The following is an 18,354-nucleotide window of genomic DNA, read 5'->3' as shown; positions in this document are numbered from 1 at the left end:
CAAAAACAAATAAATTTTTTTAAAAAACAGCAACTTCTAGCAAGGATATACAGTATTTCTCTTTTGATTTACTTAATGAAGTTATAATAGACTTAGCTATTTTAGTTTCCCTACTGTTATTTACCTTACAAATCTTAGCATTTAGCCTTCTATCTTAAGAACCTCCCCATAAAACTAGATACATTACGTAAGAAAACTTATGACTTGGTGTAATTATGTACAAAATTTAAATACCAAAGTTAAGGTTCATTCACTCATTCAACCAACAGTAACTGAGCATCTTCCAAATGCCAGGTGCTCTAGGGTAGTGAAGATACACAGATGACAAGGACTCGGAATATAGGGACTTTAAGAATAAGTCACCTGCCTAAGTGGTTAATGGAGGAACCAGGACTATGACCCAAGTCAATCTGCCAGGCTGGACTCTTCCACTACACATGGCCCAGAGACCCCTTACCTGGCAGATGACATCACGCTTGGTTTGAAGCAGCTCCCTAGTCCCTTACAGGGACGGGTCAAGTCTCCTCAAAGCATGCTCTTTGGAACATTTCTTCTGTGTAATATTCTGTAAGTCAGGGTCTTATTGGCAAGAAAGAGAAGCTGACTTTGGCTGATTAAACAGAAGACAGACTATCGAAAGGGTTGGGTACCTCACAGGACTTTGGGGAGGTGTGGCTAAACTTTTAGAAAAGAATGCCCAGACCCATGCCATCAAGCTGGCCTGATGAGGACACTGGTGCCACTACCACTGAGCACTACTAAGTACTCTGCAACAGAAACTTATCTTTATGGCCTCACCCTCGTCCCAAATGCAAAGGAAGGGAGTTTTCTGGGTTGTCTTCGGAGACTGGACTCATTCAGCTGGCACTCCCCACACCTAGCAAGGGCATTCAAAACAACCTTGGTAGACAAATATCATGACAAATACCCAAATATCCACAGTGTACGTTAACAGGCATTTCACAAAACGTCAGGGAAACAGGTTTCTCTACTGCAGGACCACTTGGAGCTTTTAATATGCTTTGGAGCATAGGGACTCTCTAAGAAGATAAAATAGTTCCCAATCATTGGTGATCATCGAAACTTTATTTCTGTAACAGGTAACAGGATGGAAAAAGTGGTAGACTTGATGCTCAACTCCTCCCTCTCTTGGCCTCCCACAAAGTCCCACTCATTTGACTAATGAAAGCTCTTACTTCTCTGGTTCAGGAGCCCTCATCTCTCACCTGGACTATATAGCAGCAGTTCCTAACTGCCCTCCAGGGCATGGCCCTTCAGTCCACACAGTAGCAGTCATGATCATAAAATGCAAATCCAGTTAAGTCACTTCCCTACCAAAACAGTTTGGTGGCTTGCCACTACCCTCACAAGACTCCCAACCCCAGATGCCTACTTACTTCCACAGCCTCAGCTCTTGCCACAATTCCTCTCCAACTCCTCACCACCAGGCAAGTTCAAGAACTGCCTCTGCCCCACCCCTACCCACCCCCCGACTGACCCTTCAGATCAGAAGGAAATAACCTCTGTCAAGTTGTGTCTGGGCTGGCCCACTTCCTCTGGGCTCCTATAGCGTCCCACACTTTTACCCCTCATAGCACTTAAACCACATGGTAACTGCTCAATCACTGGTCTGTATTCCCCCCAGGCAACAAGTTCTGAGAGTGCAAAAATCCTCCCTCACACAAATACCCAACAAAGCACTTGCCACTTAAAGGGCAGTGTACAAAGGTGATGAAAGAGCACACCTAAAACTTTCAGGTAATGGATATCCTTTTACTTTCTTGTCTCTCACACAAACAGACTTGCACGGCACACAATCATTCACTAAAAACATCAATTTAAAAAATGTTTTGTGTTCTCTGATGCAGACAAGGTGCACCTATTTTTAGTAGAAAAAGATAGAAATTATACTTACCTAATGTAAAGCATATAGAAAGTGTAGTCTGGAAACAGAATGAGACTCAAGTTTCTTTGGTTTCAACAGGAGAGGAAATGATAGAGCCACTTTAGTTGCTGATGAAGGCAGAGCATCTGTCAGCCAGAAGGATGTAGAGACTCAAGTCTCTACAAAATGCCCATCAAGAGTCCACTTCTAAAGGAGAAAAGAGCCACTCAAAAAGCAGCACTATCAGGCAGTCACAGCCTTTATGTTTTCAGTGAAGTTGCTTGAGAAAACACCTAGAACCATTTTAGGTTTCTGAAATCATTCGAGGCCAAAGAGCCTTTCTCTTTGTATTTAATCCAGTATTCAGGAGTTTGCCTGATTCAAAAGATAAGCACAACTTCCTCCTGGCTATCTCAACTGAGATGTTGATATTACGTAAAGTTGTAACAATGAGGTTTTTTGTTTTGTTCCTTTTTTTACTTTTAGTGTTTGGTTTAACAACTAGATTTACTGAGCATTGACTCTGTAGCCAAGCACTGTTTAAGTGCTCTCCATGAATTAACAATTTAATACTCAGTATAAGATGACTGGCGATATACCTATATCCTATACATTATCTTCCTCTACCGAGGAGATTGGCATTATACCCATTTTATAAATGAAAAAACTAACGTTACTGATTTGCCTAAGGTTACAAAACTAGCAAGTAGTAGATCTGAGATTAGAATCCAGTTTGGCATAAGCGTCTACATTCTTAACCATACCATTATAATGGCTCATGACTTAAGTTCAACACACACACATAAACATCCTTTCAATCAGAGTCAAGAGACTTGGTGTTAGTTGTCTTCAGTAAGTCATGGGGACGTAGAGTGAAGTCACTTTGAAAATCTAAGACTGTCTTCCCCACCTGTAAAGTTAGAGGACTAGACTCAACAGTAATTTCCTAACAGTGTGGAAGAGCGTATGAGAGAGTGAGGGCGCTGGTGATGAGAGGCTAACCTAGCAAGGATCCTTGGGCCATTTCAACCAGAGCAAAGACTTTTTTGGAAAATGAACTGTTCTGTTAGAAGTAAAGGTATGAAAAATCTTTGGAACTGTAACAAAAGTTTCTTTCTTGGAGCCAATGGATTCCAAGTAGCCTGGCATCAGGAAATCCTTGAAAACCTCTCCAAGTACATGCACCGTATATGTACATACACAGACATATTTTTCTAGGGGAAAAGATTCAAGGATTTTGCTAAATACAAAAAGTAGCTGATGATTCCAAAAAGGATTTAGGACACATAAAATCCCTCTTCAGCTTTATACTCTTGGAGGAAACTAGTGATCCAGGTTTGTAGAGCTTAATTTTTGAGAAATCCTGCATTTCCTAATTAAACACCACATATTATCAGACAACGATGAATAAGAAATATTAAAAGGGGACTTCCCTGGTGGTCCAGCGGTTGGGACTCCACACTCCCAATGCAGGGGGGGGCCCAGGTTCGATCCCTGGTCAGGGAACTAGATTCTGCATGCTGCAACTAAAAGTTCCCACATGCCACAACTAAGACCCGGCGCAGTGAAAGAAATAAATAAATATTTTTTAAAATTTAAAGTATTCACAGCCTAATAAACTGGGTACCTTCAATTGCTACTTGAAATTTGCTCTACTGGACACACAGTTAAAGTATCTCATTTTACTCAGCCTGTATCTGACTCATTTTATGTTAGCCTGTACCTGACACACTCAGTATGTTTAAAATTTTTTTCAGTTACAGACTTAAAATAAACCAAGGAAAAAGCCCAATCACTAAATATATATAAAGTATTTATTTTTATGCACATATTTACCTACAAAATTTACAGGAAATAAAACAATGCAGAATATATGGAATACCCTCTTAAAACTTCGTAGGAGCAGAGGGGTTTATTGCTGCAGTTCAAAGAATGAAATTTTATACACGTGAAAGCCAAGATGAACACATTTAAGATAAACGGCAGCCTTGTTAAAAAGGTTTTTTGTCCTGTTTTTGAATTTTCAGCCTTATGTTAAATGAAATTTAAAAGACTGCTCGTGAAATAATTTAAACCTTTCAAAATCTTCTAATAAACAGGTAAAAGGCACCTCTAGTCCTTTAAAATATTTACAGCAATCCCAATAGTTTAATTTTAAGGGCTGTTATAGTACATGTGGCTAATATGCATACACAGTATGTCATTAACACTCTCTAAACAGTGAGAATTGTAGACTCTAGTTTGTGGCACTGCTCCCAAGTTATCCCTGTGATGGTGTGGCTGATCGATCACACCTGCACGATACTAGTGTAACAGCATGTCTACCACAGCATAAAATCCCATTATCTAAAACAATGACTATCGAATTCCCCAGACAATACATAATTTATAACTAAACTTGTCTATTCAGAAGCCTTTGGAGTGTTCTTAAAATCATTAAAAAAATATAAAGTATATTTAGCATTAAATGAAAACAATGAACTGGAAAATATCACAATAGTGGCTGAAGTTCACTATCTAGTTTTAACAAAAACTGTTTCTCAAAACACCTATAATTTCTTAAAACATAATGGAGATGAATTTTCCTTAGTCTAAGCTCAATCCAATGTTTTTCCTGCATTATGATTAAAAGAGAGGTGTGTAAGAGTGAAAGGCACAGCTATACGTAATAGCTGGTTTTAAAGAGCTGTGGAGATGGCAAGCAGATGTTCCTGAAACACTGGTGCAGGAGAACAAAGTCCACATAACGTTTCCTTTTTAACACTGGCATTGATTTGCTATTTACAGTAGTTTACAAAAATACATTATAAAAACTGGATGAGGTTCTGTTTCTAAGTTTAACTTAGTAACATACATACATACTTCATCTGCAAAAATCTTTGCAGGATCTGAAGTACTAAAGTGACACTAATACTGAAACACAAATAATCAAAGGTACCAAAGCACTGATTACGCGAGTCACCACCATGAAGATAATCTGGGTAAATATTGCACATTTCTTGTCAGTTGTTGCTATGACGTTCACATATCCAACTGTAAAAGCAATCCTTTATGGCTTTTTGCTGTATCACTTTTTGAAGAAAGGTTGTTTTAAGTCCCATAACAATGAGTGCAGATTGTCATTGAACATGAGGCCTAGGTTTCAAAATTAGTTTTCCTGTCTGTAAAAATGAAAAAAAAAAAAAAGTTTAAAAGCATACAGTTCTATTAAGAACACCACCACTTACCTAGAAACCTTAAAGGGCATTAGAACACCCCCCTATATTTAGTCAAGATTAAGCAATTAATAATTATGTTTTCAAAGTGTTCTTTGTGTGGAACTTTCTCCTAAAATCTTTAGTACTTCAAAACATACACATAAAATCTTTTTTTGATGAATTCCCTATCCACTGGCTACCAGAAAATCAGCCAACCAATCCAGTGGATAAAATAAAAGCCCAACTTATATAGACTAATTTATGCCCCTTACCATAAAACAGAAATAAAACTATGTATTTGAACAAAAAGTTTTCCCTTTTTCTAACATTAAAATTTTAACTTCCTCAAGTTAAAATGTAAACCAATGGCTGGAGCAATAGACACTCATACACTGCTGGTATTCAGTGTATGTGGATACAACTCTTCTATAGGGCCGTCATATTTATCAAAACAAAACAAAAAAAGCATATACCATATAATCCAAACAATTCCACTTCTAGGAATTTATCTGAAGGAAACTAGGTGCAAGGGTAGATGTACATTTAAGTGCTATTAATTCAGTATTTACTGAGTGCCCATTAATGTGCCAGACGTGTGAGATGCTAGGGACCCAGTAATGAACTAACTAGACAAAGTTCCTTGTCTTTACGGAGCTTAAGTTCTAGTGAAAAATGCACAACATATATAACATGCAAAATGTGGACGTAAGGGATTAAATTATGATGTGTCCATAAAGTGGGACAGTATGTAATTAAACAAAATGGAAGATCTTGAGATCATGCAGAAAAAAAAACAGGCCTGGGACCTTTCACTGTTAACCTTCAGTATACGGTGGCTCTTAAGTCCTAATGTTGGGTCAAAGAAGCAGGTTTGAAAAATTCGTAACATCTTTTTATTTTTTTAATGGTTCTTTATGAACTTGATTATAACATCTTTTATAAAAGTAAATGAGAATACACAATAAAATATAAAACATGGTGATTATCTTTGGTTGGTAAAATTCTAGGTGGTTTTCAGAAACACACTTTATTGTCCTCAGGTCAAGCGTTGTCAGGATTCTGGCTCCCTCTCAATTCTCACTTTCACTTTTTTGGTAACTCCTTGATATCTTGGTAGAACTTTGATACTAATTTTTCTACTGTTTTACTGAGGTATAATTCATGCACAGTAAAATGCTCAAATCTTGCATACAGTTTTATGAGTTTTGACAAATGTACATACCCACGTCACCACCACCCAGATCAAGCTACAGAACATCACCACCACTCAGAAAGTTCCTCCATGCTCCTTTCCAAGGTCAATGGTACCCCCCACTCCCTACATAACTGCTTACCACAGGTTAATCTGCCTCTCTCTGATCTTTAAGTAAATGGAATCACACAGCGTGTTCTTTTTCATCTACTTCACTCAACGTGTTTCTGAAATTCATCAACATTACTATGTTTCAGCAGCTTGTACCTTTTTATATTGCTATTACAATACAGAATGTATAGTATACCACTGTATAAAAATATCAGTTTTAAATCCACTTTAAATCTATTTTAAATTACATAAGACATTAATGTAATCTCATTATAAAAAGTTCAACCAAGATGAGCTTAAAGTCATCCTTTCCATTCACCTCAAACACTAGCCCTCTTACAGAAGAAACCAGTTTTAGCATGAATTCTTCCAGATTGTTTCCTATAGATTTACATTCACATATATGAATAAAAATTTGGTGCTTCTATCATGCTGATTGAGGGTAAAATACATCACTTGGGATTTGTTTTTAAATAACCTGATGACAGGGAAGGTTGGCAGGGGTACACATGAATTAAGAATGGCCATGAGGTGATACCTCATTGCAGCTTTGTTTTTTGTTTTTTTTTGTGGTACGCGGGCCTCTCACTGTTGTGGCCTCTCCCGTTGTAGAGCACAGGCTCCGGACGCGCAGGCTCAGCAGCCATGGCTCACGGGCCCAGCCGCTCCACGGTATGTGGGATCTTCCCGGACCGGGGCACAAACCCGTGTCGCCTGCATCGGCAGGCGGACTTTCAACCACTGCGCCACCAGGGAAGCCCCTCATTGCAGTTTTGATTTGCATTTCTCTAGTAATTAGTGATGCTGAGCATCTTTTCACGTGTCTCTTGGCCATCTGTGTGTTTTCCTTGGTGAAATGTCTACTTAGGTCTTCTGCCATTTTTTAACTGGATTGTTTGTTTTTTTGATATTGACCTGTTCGTCTATTTTGGAGATTAATCCTCTGTCTCTTGTTTCATTTGCTAATATTTTCTCCCATTCTGAGGGTTGTCTTTTTGTCTTGTTTATGGTTTCCTTTGCTGTGCAAAAGTTTTTAAGTTTAAAAAAGTCCTGCTTGTTTATTTTTGTTTTTATTTCCGTTACTCTAGGAGGTGGGTCAAAAAAGATCTTGCTGTGGTTTATGTCAAAGAGTGTTTTTCCTATGTTTTCCTCTAGGAGTTTTATAATGTCTGGTCTTACATTTAAGTCTTTAATCCATTTGGAGTTTATTTTTGTGTATGGTGTTAGGGAGTGTTCTAATTTCATTCTTTTACATGTAGCTGTCCAGTTTTCCCAGCACCACTTATTGAAGAGGCTGTCTTTTCTCCACTGCATGTACTTGCCTTTGTCATAAACCAGGTGCCCATCTGTGTGTGGGTTTATCTCTGGGCATTCTATCCAGAATGGCCATTATCAAAGAATCTAGAAACAATAAAAGCTGGAAAGGGTGTGGTGAAAAGGGAACCCTCCTGCACTGTTGGTAGGAGTGTAAATTGATACAACCACTATGGAAAACAGTACCGAGGTTCCTTAAAAAACTAAAAATAGAACTACCATATGACCCAGCAATCCCACTACTGGGCATATACCCTGAGAAAACCATGATTCAAAAAGAGACACATACCACAATGTTCACTGCAACACTATTTACAATAGCCAGGGCATGGAACCAACCTAAGTGTCCACTGACAGATGAATGGATAAAGATGTGGCACATATATGCAATGGAATATTACTCAGCCATAAAAAGAAACGAATTGAGTTATTTGTAGTGAGATGCATGGACCCAGAGTCTGTCACACAGAGTGAAGTCAGTCAGAAACAGAAAAACAAACATCATAAGCTAACGCATATATATGGAATCTAAAAAAAAAACTGTACTGATGAACCTAGTTGCAGGGCAGGAATAAACGCATATATGTGGAACCTAGAAAAATGGTACAGATGAACCGGTTTGCAGGGCAGAAATTGAGACATAGATGTAGTGAACAAACCTATGGACACCAAGTGGGGAAAGCAGCAGCAGGTAGGGGTGGTGGTGTGATGAATTGGGAGATTGGGATTGACATGTATACACTGATGTGTATAAAATGGATGACTAGTAAGAACCAGCTGTATAAAAAGATAAATAAATAAAATTCAAAAAACAAACAAAAAAACAAGGCTTTGAATACATTTCAGGGAAGAGGAAAGCACCAAAATAGGAAATATTCAAAATGTCTATTTGAAATGGTAATTATTTCACCTTCTAATTATGAAAATAAAGCACCATTTAAAAAAAAATTAACTTAGGAAAAAAAAAAAGGCAGGGCAGGAATAAAGAGGTAGACATGGCGGGGGCTTCCCTGGTGGCACAGTGGTTAAAGAATCCACCCGCCAACGCAGGGGACACGGGTTCGAGCCCTGGTCTGGGAAGATCCCACATGCTACAGAGCAACTAAGCCTGCACACAACTACTGAGCCTGCATTCTAGAGGCCAGGAGCCACAACTACTGAGCCCACGTGCCACAACTACTGAAGCCTGCGTGCCTAGAGCCTGTGTGCTGCAACAAGAGAAGCCACCACAATGAGAAGACCACGCACCGCAAGGAAGAAGAGCCCCCACTCGCTGCACCTAGAGAAAGCCCACGCACAGCAACAAAAACCTAACGCAGCCAAAATAAATAAAACAAAAATAAATTAAAAAAAAAAAGAGATAGACATAGAAATTTCTAGAGGCCAGGAGCCACAACTACTGAGCCCACGTGCCACAACTACTGAAGCCTGCGTGCCTAGAGCCTGTGTGCTGCAACAAGAGAAGCCACCACAATGAGAAGACCACGCACCGCAAGGAAGAGGAGCCCCCACTCACTGCACCTAGAGAAAGCCCACGCACAGCAACAAAAACCTAACGCAGCCAAAATAAATAAAACAAAAATAAATTAAAAAAAAAAAAGAGATAGACATAGAAAATGGACTTGTGAAAAAAAAAAAAAAAAGAAAGAAAATGGACTTGTGGACAACGGGTGGGAGGGCGAAGCTGAAGCGAAGTGAGAGTAGCGTCGACATATATACACTACCAAATATAAAATAGTTGGCTGGTGGGAAGCAGCAGCATAGCACAGGGAATCAGCTCGGGGCTTTGCGATGACCTAGAGGGGTGGGATACGGAGGATGGGAGGGAGGCTCAAGAGGGAGGGGATGTGGGGACATGTGTATGCATATGGCTGATTCACTTTGTTGTACAACAGCAACTAACACAGTATTGTGAAGCAATTATACTCCAAAAAAGATTAAAAAAAGAAAAAAAAAAAAGAATGGCCATGAGTTGATTTATTGTCGACACTGGCTGATGATACACGGGAAGTTCATTTAGCTCTTCTCTGCTTTTTTATGTTTGGAAATTTACATAATTAAAACTTAAAAAAAAAAGGTACCAAACTGACCATATTGTTTGATAATTTACTTTTTGCTCCTAACATTATGTCTTCGAGATACTTCCATGTCCATACTTATAGATTTACTTCTGATTTCCTATGATATGGCTTTACCACACCCTATTTTACCACTGTTGAGAAACAAAATTTCTGTTGAGAAACAAAAATTATTTCCATTTTTTTCACTACTGTTAAGGATATTACAATGAACAATCTTGTACTTGCCTCCTTGCGTACATGTGTGATGGTCCCCCCAACCAGGGGAGTTGGGGAAAAGTAGAATAGTTAGGTCATGAGACATGCACATATTACATTTTATAAGAATGATGAAAATTGCCCTTCAGAATGGCTGCATCAATGTATATTCCCAACAAGCAGTGTATGGCTGCATCATTTCACCACAATACTGGAGTTATTTAATCTTTACTAATCTGACAGGTAATACAAATGAACTCAGTTTTACTTTGCATTTCCCTGATTACAAAATGAGGCTCTCCAGTCTTTACATGTTTATTGGCCATTTGTATTTCCATTTCTGTGATACGACTTACCTTTTCCATTTTAAAAATGTACTATTTGTCTTTTTATTATTGAGTTTTAATAGGCCTTCAAGCATTCTGGATACTACCCTCTATCTATTAGGTACATTACAAATGATTTCTTCTAATTACTGCTTAACTTATTGTCTTCTAATGTACAAAATCTTCAAATGTTGGTGCAGTTAAATGTATCTAACTTCTTCCATTATGGCATTTCTGTTTTGTGACTTAAGAAGATGTTTTCCTATTCCAAGGTTATAAACATATTCTTCTGTATTTTCTTCTAATGCTTTTATGGTGGGATGTATATGTCTTTTTAAATCTATTTAAGACTTTACCTGGAATTTAGTTTTTTTTAATTGATGTGAGGTAGAGGTCTAAATTCATCTTTTTCCAAATGAAGAGCCAACTGTCTCAATACTATAAATAGCCTATTTCTTCCCTTTTGACTTGAAAGACTACCCTTATCTTCTACTAATTTTTTTTCTACTAATTTTTTAAAAAATCAAAGTGTTTAATCTTTATTCTCTTCCATTGATCCAGTTGTCTTCCTGCCCTAATACTTTTTTTTGTTTTTTATTTGAATTTCCTATACTGGGTAGGTATTACTTAATAGTTTTTTAAGTTGAAGGTAAAAATGCTTTTATAAATAAATCAAAATTGTGAGATATTCTTATATTGATATGTGATCAACTTTTAAAAATACGGTACGTTCATATGTCCACAGTCCATCAATTAAACTATGACTCTATATAAAATCCTACATATGGAAGAGTGTGAGATACATAACAGTAGTTTACAACCATCCCACTGAGCCATTTTTGGCCAATAATGACCACTGTTTATTTCTTTGAATCTAAGATAGCTTCAATTAGAAGATGGATCATGACTTTATGTCATTAAGAAAGATTAAACTCTCAACTCTACCAATTTAATTGTAAGACACCATTGATTACTGGATGCATGTCAATCTTCAGAGATGTTACAATGTAAAAAAAAAAAAGTGTCTTAGAATCAATGCTACAACGAATATCCCCCCTATTAATTCCATGGAGACAATTTATTGTTAATAAAATGTTTGTTTTACTTAAGCCAAAACACTTCAGTCCTTTCACACGTGTCTACAGTTTTCTAATGAAAATACTTACATCATCACAAGACATGTTGTACTCTGCTAATACAGTTCGACATCGAGCAGCTATACTGAATGAATGTGGTCAAAGGAAAACTTATATTTGAAGAGTAAGCTTCTAAGAACACCTAGAGATTGGGAAGGTGGTTTAATTTAGTTCAGAGAATAAAACTCAATGCATGGTAAAGGATACATTGACGGTGCAACTACTCTCTTGTGTATTCCAGCAAAGAACAAGCCTATTAGAGTGATACAGCTAATGGTGAAAAATGGATGGTTCCATAATGATGTGAAGAAGGACACCTGTAAAAGAGTTGGAAAGATAAAAATGTTAAAAATCTTAGAACAATATTGATTCCTACCTCCCCACTTGTGCATGAATGTATATAACATTTAATTATCTAAAATATGAGAATTTGGAAAGTTCCCTGGTGGCCTAGTGGTTAGAATTCTGGGCTCTCACTCCTGTGGCCTGGGTTCAATCCCTAGTCAGGGAACTGAGATCCCACAAGCCGCGTGGCATGCCCCCCCGCCCACCCCCCCCAAAAAAAACAGATAAACTATGAGAATCTGGAGACTTCCAAAAATCCTAGTTCTCCATATTGCTATACTATGAAAATTAAAATAATGTATGTTTTATATCTTCAGTGTAGCAAGACAATGTAGCAATATTCCCTCCATTCATTCCAAATGCTTCAACCATTAAAAATTTACTCCTATAATAAAAAAACACCCTACCAAAAATATTTACTGAAACCTTCCTAGTGAGAAGTACTTTAAAAAGCAGAAGACAACAAGTTCCACGAGAAAAGGGACACTGTCGTGGGCATCATTATTCTCCCAACACCTGAGACAGCACTTGGCAAATATAGGTGCTCAACAAATATTGTTCAATGAATGAAGATGAGGCCTCTGACTCTCAATGAAAACACAAGTCAGACGTGATCTGGTTATCTTCCCTGTTAAAAAGCAGAGGTGAGCAAACTCTGCCGTTCATAACCTGGTCTCAGTCTAATCATCTCCTGCCACACTTGCACACTTATGCTACCATTTTCCTTTTCTCCTCTTCACCTGGCTAGCTCCTACATATCCTTGTAAAAGTCAGTTCCAGCTTCACCCTTTCTCTTTGAAAGAGGCAAAACATGAGTTTGGTTTTGAAGCTACTAGGTTTAGATGGCCACAGAACATCCCAGCAGGGGAAAATGATTAGTAGCTATCAATAAAAAACTAGAGTTCAAGAGAAACAAAGGGCTAATTTAAGATCTGAGAATAATCAGTTGACAGTAGAAAACAGAAGCATACATAATTCTAAGAGTAGGTAGAGGGACAAGGGTACAGGATGCAGGATTGGAACAAGAGTAGGCACTAAAAAAAAAAAAAAAAAAAAAAAAAAAGAGTAGGCACTGAAGCCAGACCACTGGGGAATCGGAATGTGGACTGAGAAGACAAGTATTTAGAGTCCAGAAAAAGAAATGGAGTGGACTAGAAACTAAATGGGAGCACAGAACCAAGCTAAGAGCATCTGCGCTCCGCTCTGATAAGATATGTGTACCTGTTTCAAGACAGACAACTAAACTTATGAAGAGCACTGGCCTAGCATGGTACTGGTTAAATAAATTTGTCAAATGAAGAGATGACAGGTTGAAAACATCAGGAAGGAAGAAGCTCCCAAAAGGACGAGATCCTGAAGAAAGTTTAATATTCCAGAGTAATGCCTTCTTAAACCTCTGAGGACAGTTTAATTCCCACAGGAATTACGTGCCTATGTTTTACGTGCCCTGTACAAGACCAGCACATACAGTGTTTCAATCTTCATTAGACCAGTCAGTTATCAGCCTGCCTTCCTCCACGGCAACGATCAACTGCATCCAGGTAACAGCTGCCTCCTTTAGTTCAGGCATTTGTGTACTTTCCAGTTTGCCATATTCCTTCTCTCCTTGTGTTCTTCCAGCTAGCCACTGGCTTTTGAGTTTGCAAGTCCTCTTACAGACAACTGCTATTCAAAACTCTTGTCAGGTTTGAGGTTATTAAATAGTGAAATGTAAAGAGCCAACCCTTAAGCTAATAGTTATACTCTCACCTAATTTAGAAAATTATATTAACTACAGAGTTTTGGGCCTATTTCAAATTACATTTAATTCTGTGTTTTATTAAGATCTCAACTAGCTGAAATCAGCTTATATTGTTCACAATTAGAAGTCAGATTCATTTCCCAAGATAGACCTTTTTTAATCTTCTTGCCAGCCTCCTTCACTCTTCCCCTAAAGATGAGTACCAAGTGTAGCCTTAAGATCAGATTTTTATAAATGAACATACAGGAGAGTTTCCTATCCATCATAAAAACCCCTCTATTAACATGAGATCCCATCACCAACGTCCCCTGCTTCCTATTCTTTTTTCTCCACCTCAGTGGGTAGCGTCAGGGAGACTACATGGTAAACAACCCCCTGGCTGTCTGAACTGTCATTTAGACTGCTGACAAAAGCCTTATTATTAGGTTTTTCTTTTGCATAACCCAAAAGGTTGTAAATAAAGCTACTAGAAGTAGTATACCTAATTACAGTTTAAAAGGGAAAGTAGGGTTAAATCTGTGAAAACTACAACATCATTATTACCTAGATAAACCTGAACTGGGGGAAAAAAACTTCACTGGAAAACTGAAGACGATTACTTCTCTAATAAAAAAGCCCAAGTTTGAAATTAAGGCACAAATTGGTAGAAAGAGATAGAAATTTGAGAAACATGCTACCAGCTTTCATCAAAGGATGCTTCAAGAAATAACATTATGAAATCTGTTATTACATTTGGTACAGGAATATTCTTAGTGCCCAGTGGGAGATCTCTCAGTGTTTCTTATATTAAACTTCAGGCAGAATTTTTTTTTTAAAGATAAATGATGAGAAAGAAAACTTTTGCTAGCTTAAAGAACTTACAAATGTGTTCTCACAGATAATGAAAACCGTGGAACTAGCTGTGACTTTAGAGACTAATTTAAAACTCAACCCTGGCAACTCTGCTGGCCCACAGGGCCTATGATATCAGTAACCTGGTTTCCTTCCTGGTTTTGACCTCGTACTCTGTTTTTACTGGTCTTGACTGTTTATTACATTTACATTTGCTATTTTATCATAATGTTTCCTGCAAAGTTGTCTCGAATGCTTTATGAGATGAGGAAAAGAATTAACAAAGATAATTCATAGAAGAAAATGTTGTTTTATAATTTTTAAAAGCTGGCACTGATGACACTAAATGAAAAAAACAGAAAAAAGACAACGTTTACACTGAAATATGTAAAAATGAGATATGTAAAAACTGTACACAAGTTCAGAAATGAATGAGAAGTAATATGAGGTAGCATTTCTTAGGCCTTTTTCTCTGCAAAGATACTTAACCCACAGCAGCCAGCCAAAGTTTTTCTCAAGCAAATTAAGATAAAGCATATTTTTAATACAATGATTAATATCACTACTAGTACTAATAGGTAGCATCTGATTAATACTTTACAAAGAACAAAGCACTGCTGTATCCACCGTCTCAATCTGTTAAAGATTTTAAATCAAAACTTCTACCTTTTGCGTCTCGGGATCTATTAACCAGTTCCAGGCACCAGTAGCTGTACAGACAGATACCACTATAAGAAGCACTGATGAAAGATAAACATGAAATTAGTAAGGAAATAAGCTATTAATATGATACTCCCACCAGTTCTTAATACGACAGCCAAAGGATGCAGCGCTTCATTAAACGGAGAATGGACTCCACTCAGGACTTAGAGGAGACTTGCCATATGACCTTGAGGAATTCTCTGAAACAACGTGAACCTTAGTAACTGAGGAGGATACTGTCCCCCTTAATAATTTAGTCAAAATTCCTGAAGATTAATGAAATTAAAAGCAGTAAGAACCAAGATGGTAAAACTTTAATGTAAGATTTTCTTATGTAACTTTCAATGTCTTTACACTGATGTTACAGATCTAATAAATTCAAAACAAAACCCCCCCCCCAAACCACCCCAAAAACCTCATTTTTCAAATGTAAACAAACCAAACAAAGACTCTTTCATGAATGCACTGAGAATTTGGACTAAAGACTTTTGCCTTGCAGACAACTGCTTGTTGTTGAATTAAACAAAGGTCAATGTCGGGAAGTGTGGAGCACACCAATCAGTATCAGATTTTCTTTAAGGGACTTAAGGAAGGTTGGGGTAGAAATGATTGACAGTAGAAGTTCGAAAAAGTTCCTTTCTCCCCACTAAGCTAGAATTATTTTAAAAATTCTATATAGATCATAAGTAAAACTTAAGAATATATGGTATTACTAAAAAGTAATAAAGGGGCACCAAGACCTAGTTACTATTCTGGAGACCAATCAGTTACTATCTTTCAGTTGGGATGCATACATTTTTCAAATGTAGAGATCAAGCTTCAAAGTGCAACATAAATATAGTAAAACTTTATCTAGAATTCGTGGTGACATACTTTCAGAAGAGGCAAATCATAGGAAAAAAATCTCATTTCAGATATTTAATAAAACGCAAAATTTCAAACTTATGTTCTCAGCTCAGAACAGATTAAACTCAGTTTCTTATAATTCTACACTTCCAATAAGAAACATGCTAAAGTATACAGATTTTTTTTTTTTTTTTTTTTTAATGAAGCAAAAGCAAAAGCAAACCCACCAGAAGGGACCTCATAAACATACTTTGGTACACTGAACAAGCTGATGGCATTTGTATGTAAGCACTTAAGACTGTGAATCAGAGAAAAAGCGTGTTCATTACACTTTATAAGATAGAAATGCATCATATACATTTTAAAAGAAGCATCATATACATTTTAAAAGATTCTCAAGTAACAGCGAAACAAGGTTTTGCGGGTAATTCCTAGGTAAACTGGAGAACCTGAGAAAAATCATTACTTGTGAATTCTAACCAATCAGAATTCCTGTAGCATATGACTAATACTTTACAAATAGATTTAATAAAAATACACAAAAAATCTCGACATAGGAGAAGACCCTTCACTTCAATAGGGCTCTTCAGTTTGGTCCCACAAAGTGAATTATACTTCAAAATAAAGTATGTCCTCAACATGTGCTGCTGTACTTCCTTCTTGGCAGAAATTAAATTTCAGCAAGGAACAGCCAAGAAATTAAGACTGTCCCAACATAAATTAGCAAAATATTTTGCTTATTGAGGTCATCACTTGTATATTCGTCTGCATTTCCTATATATTTCCATGGGGCAGTAACCACAATTCTTTCAAATCATATTTTACAGCACTCGTTGAATATCATTTTCCTTAACAAACTTTATTTCAATAGTTTGTAGGCAAAATTGTAAAACTGCTAGACAGACTACTGAAATTTTTATTACGTGTGCTGGTTATCAGATTTGTAATATTTGTTTAAAAGTATACGCATTTTAATGTAAAAATAAAAATTCAACCACACAAAATAGACTATTCTCTTAGGGTTGTCAGTTTCTTTTCTTAAAATTTCTCTGTAATGCCATTATTTACAATGTCAAATAAATGTAAAACTGTCCAAATAAAAGGGAATCTTATGGTTTAATAAAGATTTGCAAGCATTTGTAAAACAAAAGTTTTACAGAGAAGCAAATCATTGCTAGGCAGGAATAAAAGTATCAATTTTAACTTTATTTTCCCTTAAAAAACATCCAGGCACTTACTTCTCCAACGTCCAGTGGCAGGTTGCAAACAATGAATATATTCAGTAAGTCTCCTCTCAAAAGCCTTGAGATCTAGGTAAAAAGATTTCAATTTTCTAATTAGCTACTCTTACTAGTATGAATCTATTAAGATGAATTTTAGGTACTCTGCTTCAGGTCTTGCACACCAACTTACATGTATCACTGCACTGTTTACTTCTTTACTATGACAGCTTTAAACACTTGACAAATACATTAGGTTTCTTTAATTCCAATTTCACATATAAGGAAACTGGCCGATTCACTTTTAGAAGCGTCATAAAATGGTATGTGGAAAATCAACAGCAGCCTCAGCCGGTGCCAAAAGCTAGAAATTTGGGGGTTGCAAATAAAGGATCAAAATCAGCTCGAGTTTTAATTCCGTTGGAACCAACAACTCCCTATTAGACAGAACAACGTTATTACCTAACACCGAAGTCTTCGAAGTCAATTTGAACGCAATTACCCAATTCCGAATTCCAGCCCTTGTATTTAATTAATGGCTACGCTTTCAGTCTGGACTTCTGATACGGCTAACAGGTGGGTATGCAAAGACGCTCCCCTTTCCTCCCTCCCAAGAGGTTACAATTGATCTTCGTAGCACTTCTGGAGCGCCGACGCCTGGTTCCACAACACAGGGGCACCCAAGGTACTCGCTCTGAATGAGCAAGGTGGGGTATCACTTTCAGTTGCGTTTTTCGTTTTGTTTTTTTTGCGGTACGCGGGCCTCCCACTGCTGTAGCCTCTCCCGCTGCGGAGCCCAGGCTACGGACGCGCAGGCCCAGCGGCCATGGCTCACGGGCCCAGCCGCTCCGCAGCATGTGGGATCCTCCCGGACCGGGGCACGAACCCGCGTCCCCCGCATCGGCAGGCGGACTCCCAACCACTCGCCACCAGGGAAGCCCTCAGTTGCGTTTTTTGAACTTTAGAAAAGGAGACCAAGAGGCACTCCCTTACCCCGGCAGTTACCAGAAACCACGGCAGAAATCAGGGATACAATTCGTGCAGGTATCAAAAAAAAATTGAGTTAGCATACTGCAAGGCACGAAGTAAAAATGTTTGCTAATGAATGAAAAATATAAGCAGCCAGGACGAGAAGCTACCTGGTCTAAGCTCGGGGAATGGAGGAACTGACGCAACGCGCCCCCGACAAGCGCCGGCTGAGGCCACGCGCGCCGGAAGCAGCGACCGGCCGG

The 18,354-nt window shown here is 37.8% G+C and overlaps 1 protein-coding gene across 2 annotated transcripts in view; it reads right to left on the bottom strand.

The window, feature by feature from the left end:
* Positions 1-3,677: 3,677 nt before the first annotated feature.
* The window catches only part of CNEP1R1 (CTD nuclear envelope phosphatase 1 regulatory subunit 1), a 14,958-nt gene continuing 281 nt past the window's right edge, over positions 3,678-18,354 (bottom strand). Inside the window, exons 2-7 of one of the 2 annotated variants that reach the window (XR_003003558.1) lie at positions 17,141-17,212; positions 15,021-15,094; positions 11,645-11,754; positions 11,468-11,522; positions 6,417-6,501; positions 3,678-5,046 (exon numbers count right to left, since the gene is read on the bottom strand). Coding sequence is in view for 1 of the 2 variants with exons in the window: in XM_024747469.1 (XP_024603237.1) it covers positions 5,005-5,046; positions 11,468-11,522; positions 11,645-11,754; positions 15,021-15,094; positions 17,141-17,212 (353 nt within the window). In the remaining variant the exon portion in view is untranslated. The remainder of the gene's footprint in view (positions 5,047-6,416; positions 6,502-11,467; positions 11,523-11,644; positions 11,755-15,020; positions 15,095-17,140; positions 17,213-18,354) is intronic. The other variant, XM_024747469.1, reaches the window with a different exon arrangement.

The sequence above is a fragment of the Neophocaena asiaeorientalis genome, unplaced genomic scaffold, assembly GCF_003031525.2.
Source record: "Neophocaena asiaeorientalis asiaeorientalis breed wild unplaced genomic scaffold, Neophocaena_asiaeorientalis_V1.1 scaffold438, whole genome shotgun sequence".
Taxonomy (NCBI): domain Eukaryota; kingdom Metazoa; phylum Chordata; class Mammalia; order Artiodactyla; family Phocoenidae; genus Neophocaena; species Neophocaena asiaeorientalis.
This window is presented reverse-complemented; position numbering and strand designations above follow the sequence as displayed.